The following is a 17,218-nucleotide window of genomic DNA, read 5'->3' as shown; positions in this document are numbered from 1 at the left end:
GGTTTCTGTGGGACAATTTGAGGTTAGACTGCCTGGAAGAAGCCACAGGCTCACAGGGAAGAAGTAGCTTGTATGGAAAAAAATTGAATTAAGTAACGTGTGGCCAGTAAACGTTAATTGGATTCATTTAGTACAGAAGCTTTTATTGCATCTCCATGGGCAACCAATTGTATGGAGAAGTCATTGGCATGGTGCATGTATAATCCATCTTCCACCATCACGCAAGAAGCAGGTGAAAACTTAATTCCTATTCTTTTTAGTTAAGAATGTGTCTTAGATCAACCAGGCCCAGGGTTTATCCAGCCTCTACAGCCTCGATCCCGCCTCCCGACGCCAGGGTGCGCTGCGCCACTCCTCAGCTGGATGGCGCCTCGCTCTTTCGAACTTCCCTTCTCTCTGCGCAGCAGTTCCGGTAGCAGGCGGAAGCAGGGGCTGGTGGCTGCCGACGCCGGGGTCCCGAGGCATGGCGGGGGCGGGGCCGGGGGAGGTGTGCACCGAGCAGGCTAGGGCGACCCTTGCCCTGGCCCCATGAGCCAGGACTCGACAGGTGAGGACTTGCACTTTTCGGCCGGTGAGAGCTCGGCCGCGGGCTCCTCCCCGCATGATACCAGGGTCTCTGGAGCTCCGGCGCCAGGCTTTGCCCCGGGAGGCCCCGCCCTGGGCTTTTCTTCCCTGGGGCGACCCATGAGCTTGTGTCTCTGCCTCTTGGCATCCCTTTCTTGTTTTGGAAGCAGTCGCCAAGAGTGAGGGGACATGTGCACTTGCTCTAACGAGGAATAAAACTTGCTTTCACACATTGAGTGACCCGGTTTAGCCAGGCTTTCTTTCGTTTCAGACCGCACCAAAGCGTCTACCACGTGCCAGCCCCAGGGCTAGATGACTGTACCGCGGTGGCTGACAATAGACCTGGTTACTTCCATTAGAGTACAGTCCACGTGAAGACTCAAACGTTAAACACAAGCGTGCAAGCGAATGTGTAAATAAAAGTTGTGACAGATTACTATAGAAAGAACAAGAAAAATGATGAGTCCTTCAGGTAGGGTGGTCAAAAAGACTTCCTAAAACTCGACAATAAAGTTGTAGCGAGAGAAGTTAAGGGCACAGATCTCGGAAAATGAGTTTCCCCCGTGGTTACCCGAGTTGATCAAGAATATGGCTTGAGGTAGGCCCACTGTTTAAGAAGGAAGCTTGCTACGTGTCAAGCACTGTGATGGGTGTACAGAAGATAAGTGTACATCTGGCCCAGAGAGATCACCATAAATATACACATTAGTAAAATACTGGGAGTTGCAAAGGAGTGGCTAGTGTGTTGGGATGTATGTCTCACAAAGTGAAGGAAAGCCTTCAAAGACACGATGAAGCTGATATCGGAGACAATTCTCAAAGGTGAAGACTTTAGTTTCTACAAAAGACAAGATAATATAGTTGAGCGTGTGATCAGTCAGTCACTCAGCTCTTCTTTCCTAGGGCTAAAGTGGCTGTAGGCTATATGCAAATGAGTGGGTGTGGTGGTGTTCCAGGGAAAGATTCTTCCCACAAGAGAACCAGAGGTAGTATAGAGCCCTGACTCCCTCCCGTCTGGCTCTGCATTCCTTCTAGATCCTTATCCAGTGGATGTAGCTTGTACGAGGGGAAACTTGAAACAAAAGGATTGCAAAACCCCTTACTATATGTTGTTAGGGTTTTGTTTTGTGGTCCTGGGGAATCTAACCCAGGCTGCTTCTTATGAAAGTCTTTGCCAGAACACTACTCTCTCCCTCCCCTACCTCCAAGTTTTGATTTCTCTCTCTGATGATTATTGATATGCATACCTTCTTTGTTGGCCATTTGTACTTTATCTGGGTTTGTTGAGTTCCAAGAGTTCTTTAAATGTGTTGAGCATTAACTCCTTATCAGATACCTGGCCAGCAAATACTTCTATGAACTCTGTAGGTTGCCCTTTTCCCTTTCTTGGAGGGAAGGGGCTAGGAGCAGTGGGGGTGTTGAGTCATGGTCTAACTGTCACTCTGACTGTCCTGGAACGCACTATATAGACTAGGCTGGCCTCGAACTCACGGAGATCCACCTGTCTGCTGTTTGGTCCTGGCCTTATTGAAAACTAAATGGTGTTTGTCCATGTATTGACCCTTTGGCTAGATTATCTGAGAAAAGCCCTCATAATCTATTTGTCTCTGGCACTGATTTATAGACACCCAGAAGTATACTTCACTGATCTGGAGGTTGCTAATCCAGGCATATTGACAAGATTAATCACGGCAAGTGAAGGTTTATATTGAGATTCTATATTTTTCTATTGGCCTGTCTATGCAAGTGTTATAGGTTTTTATTAATTATTTTGATTGTGGTGTTATAGTAGGTTCTGGAATTAGGAGGTGTGAGCTCTACTTGTTTTTCTTACTGTGTTATTGTTTATGTCATTTTAGCTATTTTTACTCTTTGAGCATGAAATTTTATGTTTTTCAAATGATGCCTTTGGGATAGAGATTTCTTTGAATTTACAGATTACTTTAACCTAACAGCCCAGTAAATGTCTATGTGCACATTCAGTGTTAATTTTTTTTTTAAAAGCAAAAGCAAAAATTTTGGGAAAGAAGCAAAGGTGACTCTTAGCCCAGCATGTGCAAGGCCCTAGCTCCAATTTCCAGCACCCTGTATAACTCTGTAATCCCAACGCTGGAGAGTTGGGGCAGGAGGATCAAAATTGAAGGTCATCCATGGCTGCATAGCAAGTTCAAAGCCTGCTTGAGCTCCTGTCTCAAAAATAAAGACAAGGTTTCAACCTGCATTCTAGTCTGACCTTGAAGTGATATCCCTCCTCGCCCTCCTGAATGGTGGTGGTGGGGTTTTTTTTTACCGTGTGCCCTTATACCCTGGGAATGGGATTTTTGTACTGTCCATGTTTAATGGACTTGCTGGCTTATTCTTTGAAGATTCCTGTTTATACTTTGGAGGTATTCTTGTGTCTTATATCTTTTCTTTCAGACCTTAAAATTTAAAATGTCAGGATCACTGCAGTACTGTAATCCCAAGAGAAATGTGGGTCACCATTGTCCTGGAAGGCCTTGGGTTCATTTAGAGGTATTAGCACGTTTTCTTGAGTTCTGCTTTTTTTTTTTCTTCTTACAGAGATGTTATAATGGATCATCATGTTTCCACGATTAAACCTCGAAGAATCCAAAATCAAAATGTCATTCACCGCTTAGAACGCCGGCGCATCAGTTCCGGCAAGGCGGGGACCCACTGGCATCAGGTCCGAGTGTTCCACCAGAACGTCTTCCCCAACTTCACGGTTGTCAACGTTGAAAAGCCTCCTTGTTTCTTGCGTAAATTCTCACCTGATGGGCGCTACTTTATTGCTTTTTCATCTGACCAGACATCTCTTGAAATCTATGAGTACCAGGGCTGTCAGGCAGCAGAGGACCTCTTGCAGGGATATGAAGGGGAGATCTTGTCCAATGGCAATGACCAGAGGTCGGTCAGCATCCGAGGCCGGCTCTTTGAGCGTTTTTTTGTCCTGTTGCACATTACCAATGTAGCGGCCAATGGCGAGCACTTGAACCGAGAATGTAGCCTCTTCACAGACGACTGCCGCTGTGTCATAGTGGGCTCTGCTGCCTACCTCCCAGATGAACCTCACCCTCCATTCTATGAGGTATATCGGAACAGTGAGTCGGTGACCCCCAATCCACGGTCCCCTCTCGAGGACTATTCCCTCCACATCATTGACCTTCACACTGGCCGTTTGTGTGACACACGCACATTCAAGTGTGACAAAGTGGTCTTGTCACACAATCAAGGGCTTTACCTGTACAAAAACATCCTGGCCATATTGTCTGTGCAGCAGCAGACTATTCATGTCTTTCAGGTGACTCCTGAGGGCACTTTTATTGATGTTCGGACCATTGGCCGCTTCTGCTATGAGGATGACCTGCTCACCGTGTCTGCCGTCTTCCCTGAGGTGCAGCGAGACAGCCAGACAGGCATGGCCAATCCTTTCAGGGACCCTTTCATCAACTCATTGAAGCACCGGTTGCTGGTTTATCTCTGGCGCAGGGCAGAACAGGATGGTAGCGCCATGGCGAAGAGGCGCTTCTTCCAGTACTTTGACCAGCTGCGACAGCTGCGCATGTGGAAGATGCAGCTTCTGGACGAGAACCATCTATTCATCAAGTACACCAGCGAGGACGTGGTGACGCTGAGGGTCACAGACCCGTCTCAGGTACGGGGTGAGGTCTCCTGCCTGTGCCGTGTGTGTATCAGGAACACACGCCTTAATGTGTCGTTTTTTTCCTATGCTTGGGATCAGATTTAAAGTTGATTCCCTTTTATCTGGCGTCACATACTGAAATTGGCAAATGGAGGGTCAGTGTCAAGCCACTGCCGTGTGGACAGCTAAGTCTGTGGCTATGATCTCAGTTTTTCCTTAGGACATTCTCAGCGCCTGTCATTGGAGCCCAAATGCTGTAAGCTCAGGGTTTGGACCACACATTTATAATCCTTCCTAAACTTCATAAGACTGATTATTGAACCAAACAGGTTCTGGCAGCAAGAATGAGCACTCCATGCAAAAAATGGAAGTCCTTGGGGCTCGGTGGTAGAGAGCTTATTCAGAATATGAGGCTCAGCGTCCCCGGCACTGAAAACAAAAATCTAAAAATCTGCCATTGCAGCCAGGTATGATGGCGGGCATACCTCCATAATGCTAACAATCCCAGCAGTGGGACTGTGGAAACTGAGAGCCTGGGTTTGGGGGCGGTGAGTTCCAGACTTGTCTGTGTTATGAAACCTTGACTTAAAAAGTTAAAGGAGGGAGCCTGGAGAGGTGGCTCAGTGGTTAAGAGCACCGACTGCTCTTCCAGAAGTCCTGAGTTCAAATCCCAGCAACCACATGGTGGCTCACAACCATCTGTCATAAGATATGATGCCCTCTTCTGGTGTGTCTGGAGACAGCTAAAGTGTACTTATATATAATAAGTAAGTAAATCTTAAAAAAGTTAAAGAAGGATAAGTGGTGACAAGAGGGACAGACAGAACTGAGCTGACTTCAGATATCTTTTGGAAATCCAGGGTTTTGTCTTTGCAAAGCTCTTCACTTCAGTGTGGTCTGAGTAAGAGGCCTACCTCTCTGTACCTTTGGCTCCCTTGCCCCAAGCCAATCCTCCTGCTTTGGAACAGAACAGTGAGGCGGATAGTAAACTAGGAAGTCAGCCGCCTCTACCTTTAAGGGATACTATACATAGTTGGGGGTTGACTCAGTGGTTAAAGCATCTGCCTTGTAAGCATGAAGGAAGTTGGATTTCCAGCAAATGGCAGATGGGTGTGACGGCCTGCTTATAATTCCAGAGTTCAGAAGATGGAGACAGTCCCAATCCCAGGAACAAGCTGGCTCATCAGCAGGCTCTGGGTTCAGGTGATAGACACTTACCTTAATGCCTTAATGACTAGGACGGGACAGTGGATGAAGAAACTAGTAACATCAGTCAGCTTCGGGGATTCATGTGCCCAGGTTTGGACATAAAGTACACACACACACACACACACACACACACACCATATATGCATGAGAAACTAACTAAATAAGAAAGAGATGGTATACGGTATATCATTTCTAAGCCCTTATCTAACCTGTTGTAAAATATCTTCCAACAGTGACCTCTCCAAAAAAAAAAAAAAAAAAAAAGATCAGAGCATGTATATTTTAAAAAGGGGAAAGTGATCAGATTCGAGTTTATTTTGAAAAATCTCTTCTTCCTTGTTAATGATAGGTGGTGTCACTGAGCCATCACAGGTGAACATCTAGTTCATCTTATGCGTCATGGAAGATAGGTGGTAGAGTCCTGACTTCTTTCCTCTCCTGTCCTTAATTTCCCAGTCTGCTGTAGAGGGAAAGCTGGTAAATGTTTGTGTAATTTTATATTCACATAATTATGAAAGATCCTGTAAAAACCCTGATATGATCAAAGTGGTGTCCTGGTCTATAGATGGGGCATGAGTCACTCTTTTATTTAGGTTTCAGCTATAATTACCTTTCTATTTTGGAAGGAATAAGTTGTCTGTTATCACTGCACTGAGATTATCCTCTTTTTTTTCTTTTACTAAAAGGTGACCTATTTTTTTCCTGGTAGTTCCAGTTAGTTATAGCTAAACATGCTGCTGGGGCTGTGCCTTCTGCTTACGGAGTTGGAAACTGGAAACCCAGCCTCTGTGCTCCAGTTGTCCTCTTGTCTCCCCTTCCAGTTTCATTTGATAAGTTCCAATAAGGTTAATGAGTAAGAACTGCATCCATAGACAAAGCCTTGGCAATATTGTGGGTATTATTCTCAGGTTGTCTCCAGCCTCTTTAATTTCCAGGTGACTGCAAAGTCATGTAAGAGGAGCTCTGGGAAGAACTAATTACTATGAGACAGGTGGGCCAAATGGCTGCAGAGATGGGTAACAGAGATTAAAACTCAATCAGAGGAAGATGAAATGCGAATCCATGTGTTCTGGACATCTTAGGCTCCTGCCAGAAGCTTGCAGATTTAGTTCACACTGTAGCGTTCACTGTGACAAAAAAAAACTCAAGGTACCCGGAGCTTCCTGCTAGGCAAGGCAGAGCACTCAAGGTGTCAAGGAAGAGGCCCAGTCACCAAGGGCTCCATTCAGGAAAAGTGACTGCCACCTATGGCATTTGAATGCTTTTCAGCACCCCCTCCCCCATCCTAATTGGCAGAAATCTCAAATGTATCTTACAAAAGCTCTTGGCTGAAAGAACATTTGTGGAGAAAGAAATGGAAAATGCCTGTCTGATTTTTCATTTGTTCATCTGCAGTATCCTGCGTGGATACAACTTGTTCAGGCAGTTTTGGCACACAGTGTACTTAAGGCGTCTCTCTGCATGCTAGAAATATTAAGAGGGAAAAATAAATGCCCCTAAATTGAACTTTCAACTGTACACACAGAAGAGAAATCATTTACCAACAGGCAGCCCTGGGCTGCAAATCACCTTCTCAGCAGGAAAGAAAATTAAATCTGGCATTTTTAAAACTTTAAAAAAAAAAAAAAAAAAAAACTTAGGGTAGATTGGGGAACAAGTAGCGAGTAAACACTTTGAAGGAAAAATATTGAATTTGCACAGTTTGAAATGAAAGATTGAAAGCCTTTTTCTGTATACACACTGGCCAGCTCAGTAATCTTAGCAGAGCAGTGGCACTGGAAACTTGGTGGCATCAAAGTTCTCAACCGTGGAGCCATTGCTGCTTCCTTCATTCCCAGGACTTGTGGAGCCTCGCTCCCTGTCTTGTGCCAGGGCGGAGGTCTCTGAGTGGGTTGTTGGGTGGTGTGTATTTCTGGTGAAGTGGGAAGTTCCCTGGGCGTGACCACCCCATTGGCTGCCTCTCTTCTTCTGCAGGCCTCTTTCTTTGTGGTATACAACATGGTGACAACAGAGGTGATTGCCGTCTTTGAGAACACGTCAGACGAGCTTCTGGAGCTCTTTGAGGACTTCTGTGACCTCTTCCGCAATGCCACCCTGCACAGTGAAGTCCAGTTCCCTTGCTCAGCTTCCAGCAACAACTTTGCAAGGCAGATCCAGCGCCGGTAAGCTGTTTCGCCAGACCTCGCAGGCTTGACTTTAAATGGCTGGTGTTAGACTGGTAGCCATTTGCTTCAGGACACTTTGCATTCTGTTTGCCAACTTGGCCTCAGTAGGTTTGCCTGCTCAACCAACTCCTCTGTCATCCTGACATTTTCCCATCTCTGAGGACCTGTGTAATTGTTGGTACATCTTCTAGGTCCTTCTTAGACCACGTGTGAGCTGCAGAAAGACAGAAAGTATGTCTGTTTATTGCTGTATTCTCAGCGGTACGTTAAATCTTTGAGGAATGAGTGACGGAAATCATTTTAGAACTTCTGGTTAATATGGCGTGTTGAACCCATCCACCTATCTCTGCTCCACTGGAAAAACCTCTGTAAAAGTAAAGCAAGCGATAGAGGGGTGGCCGTTAAGAACAGAAGAGAAGACAAACCAGAACTAGAGATACGGTTTTGGAAGTAGAAAGTCCGTGGTATCTAAGAACCTTCTTAGTATTATTAGCATGAAAGGAATAGTTCCTTTGGGCTAAAAGCCCCTGGTAAATCTGGTAAGTCAGGTAGGCTTCCTCAGCTTTCATACCTAAATTGCTCTAACCTTAATGAGGTATGGAAAATATCTGGTTTTGGTCCCCAAATAGGTCAGACCACATTGAGTGGATGAATTAGAGCAAGCATTACTGTTTCTGGGAAAGATGTGAAAAAGGTAAACTTACTGCAGCGGCTCTGCTTGTACACAGGGACAGTTGTGGGTTAGACAGATTCTGACACTCACTCGCCTCTGCTTTCTCTGTCACACCTGTCTTCTGCCTTAGTAGCATCATTCTCTTCTCAGTTTGAAAGCAGGGTCTCACTGCATAGCCCAGGCTGGTCTTGTCCCCATGATGCTTCACCTTCCCAGGCTTCCTAGCTCTCAGGCATGGAATACTTCCCTCCCTTTTTGGTGACAGTGCTGGGACTTGAACCTAAGAGTCTTCTTTGAAAATTGACTTGTAAGTTAACCATTTCATTAGCAAGTTACAGAAGGTAGGTGTCCTAGTTTGCTTTCTGTTGCTTTGATAAACACTGTGACCAACAGCAGCCTGGGAGGAGTGGGTTTATTCCAGCGTCTACTTCAGTGTCATGTTCCATCACTGAGGAAAGTCAGGGCAGAAATTCAAGGCAGGAACCTGGAGGTAGGAACTTGACAGAGACCAGAGAGGAATGCTGCTTACTGTCTTGTTCTTAGCTCACTCCTAGCTAGCTTTTTCATCCAGTCCAGGATCATCTGCCCACAGTGGGCTGGGCACCCTTCATCTGTCATCCGCTAGGACAGTTCTCCACAGACATGGTCACAGGTAATCCTTCAATGTGGTTCCCTCTTCCAAACTAGCTAGTACAGGGGTAACCCTCAGTCAGAACATCAAAGAGGCACGCTCCGTGTGGTCAGGAATGTTGGTTTCTGTTCACTGTTGGGTCCACACTAAGGCTAGTGTGTTATCAACTAAGAGGAGCTGCAAGCTCATTTAAAGAGCTTAAATATTTTTTCATGCTATTTAAGACTGAAAAGTTATAAATGCCCTTGTACATCTTACCCACTGCCACTATCTTGAGTAGATTTTGTAAGCCACGGAATTATAGTTTACTTTATTGAGAGTATGATTTATTTGTACATTGAAATTATTTTTTGTTTCTTGTGAATACATGACTCTTAATGCAAAACAAATAAACATGTAGCTTATGGGTTTGCATAACGCATGCAAACAGACAAAATGGACTCAAGACCTGAATCTTTAAGAAGTGCCTTTATCCTAAAAGAGACCCCCCAAAATAAAAATAAAAACGAAAAACCAACAGACTAGGAAAGGAAGAGGCAGAATGGTAGTCCCTGAGACAACTGGAGGTGTAAGCAAGGGTCGTCCTAGAATGTGGATGCTCTAGGAGACCTAAAATGTTTAGCTGAAGAGCTCTCCAAGGGAAAAGAGGAAGTGAAGGCATAGGGAAATGGAAAAGAAAAAGAAAAGTTGAGTTCTGTACCTGCTGTTCCTAAGAAAGAGAAACTGAGGACTAAAGAGTTAGAAACAATATGACTACTTACTAACCTGGAGGGATTGAACTTTAGAAACAATGTGAGTACTTCCTAACCAGGAAGGATAGAACTTTCTAGATTGGCAGGGTCTTCCATGATTATTGGAACCAACTGTTAAACTTTGAGGAAATGTTGCAAGATGATTGTTAAACATGGGCATAACTAAATTGTAATTACTCTCTTTGACATTATCCCTGTTTCTGAGGTTATGTTATCTGGGTGGTGGATGCTTCATAGTGCTGTGCCGTGGCTCATCTCCAACTGTGTTTGATGGTGTTACGTTGGTGCCATGAAATTGGCCACAGCAGGAAGCTTGACACTACAGAAACTGGCAAATGGGACAAATTATGCCTCCTACTAAGAAAGATCACCCACTTTACCAGAATTCTGGTACTTAGTACAGTCAGTGAGGAACAGCCCACATGGAGGCATGCTGTTCAATTCTGAAACATTGAGATAAAGGTAAATTATAAAAACCTGGAGCAAGAACTTACATTTCACATGCAAAAATGTTATTAGAATGGTGTCAGATTGGTCAGTGATAATGCTAAGTGCTTAAAGATGTTAGAATCTTGCCTTCAGCATTTTTGAAAAAGATGATTTCAAGGGATTGGGATGTCATTCAGTACATTCAGTACTTGTCTGGTACTCACAAGGCTCTGGGTTCAATCCTTCCTCCTCATATAGAGCCACCCAAAAGAGTCAGTCTCCCTCACTCCCTCCCTCCTTCACCCCTCACCCCACCCCACCCCCCAGTCCATCTCTTCAAGAGAAGAGCAGTCCAGGCTGGTCTTGAACTTGCAGTTCTTCTGCCTTGGGTTCCCAAATGCTGGGATTAGAGACTTCTGTGCCTGGTGTATCACCACCGCTGTTCTGGTAGGGATGTCAGTGGTATGTAAGCAGAGCCATTGAAGGAGGCCAGGAGCTACTCATGGTTGATTAGGAAGACAGATGACACTATCAGAAGCAATAGCAAGCCCAAAAGCCGCTGAGGATACTAGTGAAGTCAGGTGGCTGGAGTGAGCAAGGAGCAGTGGCTGGAGATAGGGCCAGACACACAAATGATTGGTTGTTCTACAACTTCAGGGGGTATAGTAGTGGTGAATGATGCTGGTTCTTCTGTCTGCCTCTCCCGCTCCCTTTCCCTCTCTCCTTCTGCCTCTGTCCAATGAGAACTGACCCTGGGGCCTTTGGTATGTTTGGCAAGTCCTGTGTTGCTGAGCTATGTCCCCAGCCATCGTTTTACACTGTTATTTTAAGGATGTCTCATCAAGTTGCCCAGGCTAGTCTAGTCTTGTTCTTTCAATAGCCTCGCCCTCACCCTGCAAGCACTACTTCCAGGTGACCATCTCATGTTCCAGCCAGACATCCTCTCCTGACTCTCCAACACTGTTCTTCCGTCTCACACACCCATTAAGTCCGCTTTCTTCTGTAGGTATCTTGGAAGTTCATAGACTTGAAAATTTTCAGTGTCCCAAATAGCAGGAGTCACAGGCTCATATTACTAAACCAGATGGCTTTCCTTATTTTAAACTCGGAAGTAATAATGGCATGTTTGTGTGTTGATGGGACTGATCCTGGAGAGATCCTGCCTAGTGCGTGAGAGGGCATGAGATCTGCCACCCAAATAGAAAGATAGGAGTGCTGTGCAGGGACAGATGCTCTGTGGAGACCTTGAAAGGTCCTCTTGTGCCTTCCTATGTTTGTCGGTGACAAACTAGGGGGGATAAGGTAGCTATGGAAGAGAGTGGGAACCAAGCTAAACTGGAAATTCAGGTGAGTATCCTCCGTATTTGGCTTTGTGGCCTTAAATTTGGAGTGAGCATTACTGTTCACTTTTCTCCAGCCACAGAAAATGGAGCAGAAACAGAATCAGGAGAGCTGAACCTCACCAGAGTCCTGCTGTAAAGCAGAGCTGAAGCTTGTTGAGATGTTCCATAATTGTCTATGAACTTCCAAGATACCTACAGAAGAAAGCGGACTTAATGGGTGTGTGAGATGGAAGAACAGTGTTGGAGAGTCAGGAGAGGATGTCTGGCTGGAACATGAGATGGTCACCTGGAAGTAGTGCTTGCAGGGTGAGGGCGAGGCTATTGAAATGCAGGGAAGAGGCTCAGAGGAGAGTCAGGCTAGGCTGTGCTGTTAGAAGAATCTTTACTGAGAGTTTTGGAGTCCCCTAGAGTTAAGAGACGTTAGTTGGGCTGAATGACACAGATAAGAGCTAAGAGCTGCAGATTCCAAAGAGTGCCTTCTTTATATTTCAGGCAATGGGGTGCTGGGAGAATAGAGATTAGGGGGGTGTTGCTGAGGAATAGGATGGCAGTGTACAGATCATCACTCAGCCACGAGCCTGTTCCTGTCGTGTTACCGTCAGTGGTGGCAAGGACAGAGAAACAGCTTCCTAAGGACTTTCCTTATCCTTTGGGGACCTTCACTGCAGCTCCATGGTGTGGCTACAGAAAAGAGTCTCAGGATGTGGCAGAAATGAAAGTTATTTAAAAAACAGTCTTAAGATCAAGGGTTAGTAGAGAGGCACTCGGGAAATGGTGACATATACCTACATGGATCCGGGCTCTTCAATGATAGTTGTGATTAAATGTCTAAAGTAGCTATATAAACTGTTTTGGAGGGCTTCTGGTTATATCTAAAAGGGTTGCCAAGGAACCTTTTGTGGCAAATGAGGTTTAGGGTGGTCCCAGAGATGCATTGAATAGAATAGCTTGTAAAACTAGTTCACAAGAGCTGTAGGGAAAGTTAGGATTTTAATTGTTTTAAAAATAATACTGTATGTATATAGTGTGTATGTGAGTGTGCATGCATGTGCCATGGCACACAAAGACTATCAGAGGACCACGTTTGGGAGTCTGTTACCTCCTTCCAATGTGGGACCCAGTGACTGAACTTAGGCCAGGTTTTCAGACCAGTGTGGCAAGCACTTTCACCTGGGGAGCTCTTTGGATTTCTTAGATGCGTATGTAAGGGTTAAACTGAGGCAGCTGCTGAGAAAGCCTTTCTCCCTGGTGCTTTGTTTTAGATTCAAAGACACGATTATAAATGCCAAGTATGGCGGGCACACAGAGGCAGTGCGCCGACTGCTGGGCCAGCTCCCCATTAGTGCCCAGTCTTACAGTGGGAGCCCCTACCTGGATTTGTCTCTCTTCAGCTACGATGACAAGTGGGTGTCAGTCATGGAGCGACCCAAGACCTGTGGAGATCACCCAATCAGGTACTTTATCACTACAACAGCTACAAACTGTGCTCCCTCTCTCTCCTTCTACAGTGACTGACACTCTCTCCGGGGCTTCTGCTGGATGGGCAGAGCAGGCTGTCTGTGTTGTGTGGTGAGAGCTTGGATCACTTAGGTAGTATTCTCAGAAGTTAGCCCATGAATAAAACTTTTATTCAGATAAGTGCTGTCTGCTTTTAAAAGTATCCAAGGAAGCCCACATGGTGGTGCACACCTTTAATCCCAGCACTTGGGAGGCAGAGACAGGCGGAACTCTGTCTCTCTCTTGAGTTTGAAGCCAACCTGTTCTACAGAGTGAGTTCCAGGACAGCCAGGGCTACACGGAGGAACCCTGTATTGAAAGCAACAAACAAACAAAAAAGCAAAGGCATCCAAGAAAAGGATAAGTCGTTTACATTTTTAATATCCTAATGGCATTTCATCACAGATTTTTGTAGTATATCTTACTCAAGTTATTTTATCCATGTTACTTAGTAGAAAAAGCATTTTTTTAACTGCTGGATCCTTCTGTTTAAGATTATGAGTGTAAATGTTTTCTTGCATGTGCATATGTGTACTCTGTGTGTACCTGGTGCCCACAGAGGTCAGAAGAGGGTGTCATGCTACCAAGTGGGTGCTGGGAATTGACCCCAGGCTCTGCTAGAACAAACGTACCCTCAACCACAGAGCCATCTATCTTTTCAGTTCCTTCTGCTGGGTTCTTAAGGCAGCGTCGAGGGCAGCCTGGCATAGGAGACCCTACCTTAGAACAAGCAAACATTTTCTAATATCACTAACTGATTAGTTTTCCCTGTGTTGCTTGAGAATATTATTCATACAGTTCTTTGACTCACGTGCTATGCAAGGCTCATATCGCATGTGGCTGCTAGCCTCAAACCTTCGGCTCACTTTCCTCTTTATTTTTCTTTCAATGAAATTGTTGTTCATCACCAACACATTCATCCTGTCGTCTTTCTCACCTGGGCTCTGTCCATTGCATGCTGGGATTACGGTATTCTCATCCCTCCTGCTTTCCTATAAATTGGTAGTTAGATTTAGAGGCACAGACAACTCATTTTAAATTATAAATCCCATGTGTGTTGGGAGCTGTGGGTAGGTTAATGTGCTTTTATGCATAAAAGCACATAATGGGCCTCATTTGATACAGCCAAACAGATTTTTGTCCTTGCTGAAAATTTCCTGCTTTTCTGGTTTGAAAACATGAGCCCAAGTAACAGGCCTGCAGTGCCATACCTACGACAGGAGGAGCACCTCTTGTAATTCCTTTGTGTTTTTACTTAAAATGAGAACTGAAAGGGCACTGAAGACATCTGAGGAGGCATTGCTGCCAGGCACCGTTGCTGTCTGTGCCAGTCTGGTTTTGCCAATACCTGTGTTTGTGCACATTTTTGTTTGTAGCATTAATCACAGGAGGCACCATAGTTTGCTGACTGCTTTAATTGTAGGGATGTCTTCCATTGGGTTACGCAGTCTCCACACTGACACTGTTCCATCGAGTAGATGACCACCCATCTTTTTATTTTTATATTACAGCAACTCTGATAATGCCATTGTTAATCATTTAAATTAAGTTCTGAGAATATGAATTCTTGGAGATGGGAATATTTTATCAAAAAGTATGAACGTCTTTGAGCTCAGGGCTGGCTCATTTCCCTGGTGTGTATATGGCCCTGGATTTGAGCCTCAGCTCTGCAAAATAAAAATAGTAATGAAAAGTATTCGGATCTTTAGATTTGCTTCTCTGCTTTCCAGAAAGGGTAATCAGAGCTTTTTAGTTATTATCCTCCAGCCTGTTCATTATCTGTAGTTTCCCAAACCACAAGTCATTCAGAAACATGTTTTGCTTCACTGTATCAGATGAAGGGTCCCAAACTTACCCATTCATCATTCCGTCCATACCTCAGTGCCCTGCTGTGAGCTGCAGCCTCACACAGAGAGAATGCATTTCAGTTTTTAGCATTTTGTTTATTGAGATGCACTCATGGAGCCCAGGTAAGCCTCAGACTTGCTGTGTAGCCAAGGCTGGCCTTGAGCTTCTGATCCTCCTGTCTCTGCCTCCAGAGTACTAGGGCTACAGGCATGCGCACTATACCTGGTGCAAGAATTTGTTCTTGAAACCGAGGATCTTCAAGTAGCCCAGAGTGGTACTGCTGTGTAGTCACTGCTAGCCACTGCTGGCTGCTGGGCAGTTACTGTGAGATAAGGCCAAGCTGAGCGTATGTAACGTGTGCAGGTCGGGTTTCAAAGATTAGTGAAGCAAAGATGTGCAGTAGCTGAGTATTTTGGATATATTGGATTAAATTAAATATATTGCAAGATAAATCCTACTTTTTTGTTTTCCTTCTTTTTAAAATGTGGCTCTTTGGAGATTTAAAGGCACACATGAAGCTTAGATATGCTGTTAGCATTTCATTTCTAATGTCAGCTTAGACAGTCTTTAGGCAGGAGCTTCTAGAAGTAGGACGTTGTAATTTGGAGTCTGATTCAGGGCCATTGTGAGAAGTGACCAGTGACTAAGATCAGGAGTTCACTTTGCAGTCACTGCCTCTAAGATGAGCTAATGGGGTAAATGACTTGGAGGTTCTGCCAGGCTGGGCTTTCACCAGAGGCTGTTTCATTATCTGATGAACTGTCCTGTCTGCATCCCCTGCTGTCCAAATTTCAAGATGGCAGTGATAGCAACACTGTGTTCCTTTTCTGTTTAGGTTCTATGCCCGGGACTCTGGCTTGCTGAAGTTTGAGATCCAGGCGGGCTTGCTGGGCCGCCCCATCAACCACACAGTGCGACGCCTTGTGGCCTTTACCTTTCACCCCTTTGAGCCATTTGCCATTTCTGTGCAGAGGACCAACGCAGAGTATGTTGTCAACTTCCACATGCGACACTGCTGCACCTAGTCACCTCATTACAATCGTGCTATCCAGGACTTTGCCCCCTGCTTCGCTCAGTGGACAATAAAGCAAAAGCTGCTAGCTGCCTGCTTTCGTTGGTAGTCGGTATTCCAGACTGGTATACCTCAGCTTCAACAGAGCCTGAGAGAGAGGATAGGGGTGCAGCCTGGTAGGACTCTGTTTTCCTCTTACCCAGCTGATCAGTTTTAAAGTTGTCTCGCTTTCCCTGTGGGAACACCTACCATTAAATCCATTCTATTTTGTTTACTTAGCATTTTATGTCTGTGCGGATAGAAGCCTTTACACCTTGACGTCACTCTTAGGCTTATGGTGTGGAGCCTACAGCAGGTAATCATGTTTACTCTGGAGAATTATCTACTCCTTTCCACTCTCTCAACAAGCAGGGCTACCTTTGTAAGAGAAAATAAAGCCTTGGTATTTTCTTAGGACACCGTGTCTTGCTTGATGTTTCCCTCATATCAGTGCTTTTTCCACACTTGGGTAGAGGGGACGGAGAGAAATGAAAGGCCCTGGATGCAGCAGCTGCTCTTGGGTGTGCTAAGTGGCCAGTGCCCTTGTCAAAGGCAGTCATTTGTTTCCTTCCCCCTGGGCTTTCTGCTGGTAATTGTTAGCACTGGAGAGGTGGGAGTAATCACACAGCCTCATGTGGAAGCATGCTCACATCTGCTGCCCGTGTCATGCTGGTGGGAGAGCATGCAGCCCTGGGAGTCTTGGCAGAAACAAACACTGTGTAGCACGTACTGTCCTTTGAGTAGCAGAAGCTGGAAGGCTCCAGGTGTCCTTAAACAGATCAAACTGGTTGTCCCTGGGTGGCTGAGCTCTCATAGCTCTCCTATAGACCCCTGCTGGCACCAGACTGCACCCTTCTGTCACATTGTCCACCAGGCTCTTCTGGAGGGTGTGTAAGCCTGTTTATATCTCATTTGCATAATGTTTTCCCCAGCCATAATGTAGTCAGCTTGTTTAGAAACATCTGTCTCAGAAGGGTCCTCTGAAATGTTTTGTACCAAAGCAATCTAAAAGGAGCCACGAATACAAGCAGCTGGGTCCCATATTCCTTCTGCTGGCCAGACTTCTGGGAAATCCAAGAAATATGATAGGAGATGCTGAACCCCATCCAAACCAGTTCCATTAAGGTCATCCTCCTAGTAGCCTAAACTTTGTGTGTTTTGTTTTAATTTTTATTTTTGCACTGCTGGGAATTGAACCTAAGATCTTGCCCACATCTGGCAAGTGCTTTATCAACTGAGCTGTTTGCACTGCGCAGTGTGAGTAGCTAATTTTATTCTCTGCCTTCAGTACAAGGTCTGAGCACTTAATATGAATCAGGTAGATCGTGTACTAAGACTAAAGATTGCGCTGGAGAGATGGCTCAGTGGTTAGAACACTGACTGCTCTTCCAGAGGTCCTGAGTTCAATTCCCA

General features: G+C 45.2%; 1 protein-coding gene across 2 annotated transcripts; it reads left to right on the top strand.

Annotated features, from left to right (window-relative positions):
- Nucleotides 1-407: 407 nt before the first annotated feature.
- DET1 (DET1 partner of COP1 E3 ubiquitin ligase) lies at nt 408-16,135 on the top strand. 2 transcript variants are annotated; one of them, XR_013974959.1, is made up of 6 exons: nt 408-547; nt 3,127-4,219; nt 7,391-7,578; nt 12,672-12,863; nt 15,590-15,942; nt 16,046-16,135. XR_013974959.1 is itself a non-coding variant. In XM_080913787.1 (5 exons), the coding sequence occupies exons 2-5, from the start codon at nt 3,137-3,139 to the stop codon at nt 15,777-15,779; spliced, it is 1,653 nt and encodes a 550-aa protein (XP_080769913.1). In that variant the 5' UTR covers nt 408-547; nt 3,127-3,136; the 3' UTR covers nt 15,780-16,103. The 2 variants fall into 2 exon arrangements, 1 of the variants encoding a protein (XP_080769913.1); XM_080913787.1 differs by having other exon boundaries at nt 15,590-16,103.
- The last annotated feature ends 1,083 nt before the right edge of the window (nt 16,136-17,218 follow it).

The sequence above is a fragment of the Micromys minutus genome, assembly GCF_963924665.1.
Source record: "Micromys minutus genome assembly, chromosome: 3".
In the NCBI taxonomy this organism is placed as follows: Eukaryota; Metazoa; Chordata; class Mammalia; order Rodentia; family Muridae; genus Micromys; species Micromys minutus.
The sequence above is the reverse complement of the archived record's forward strand: the minus strand, read 5'-3'. Positions and strand labels throughout refer to the sequence as shown.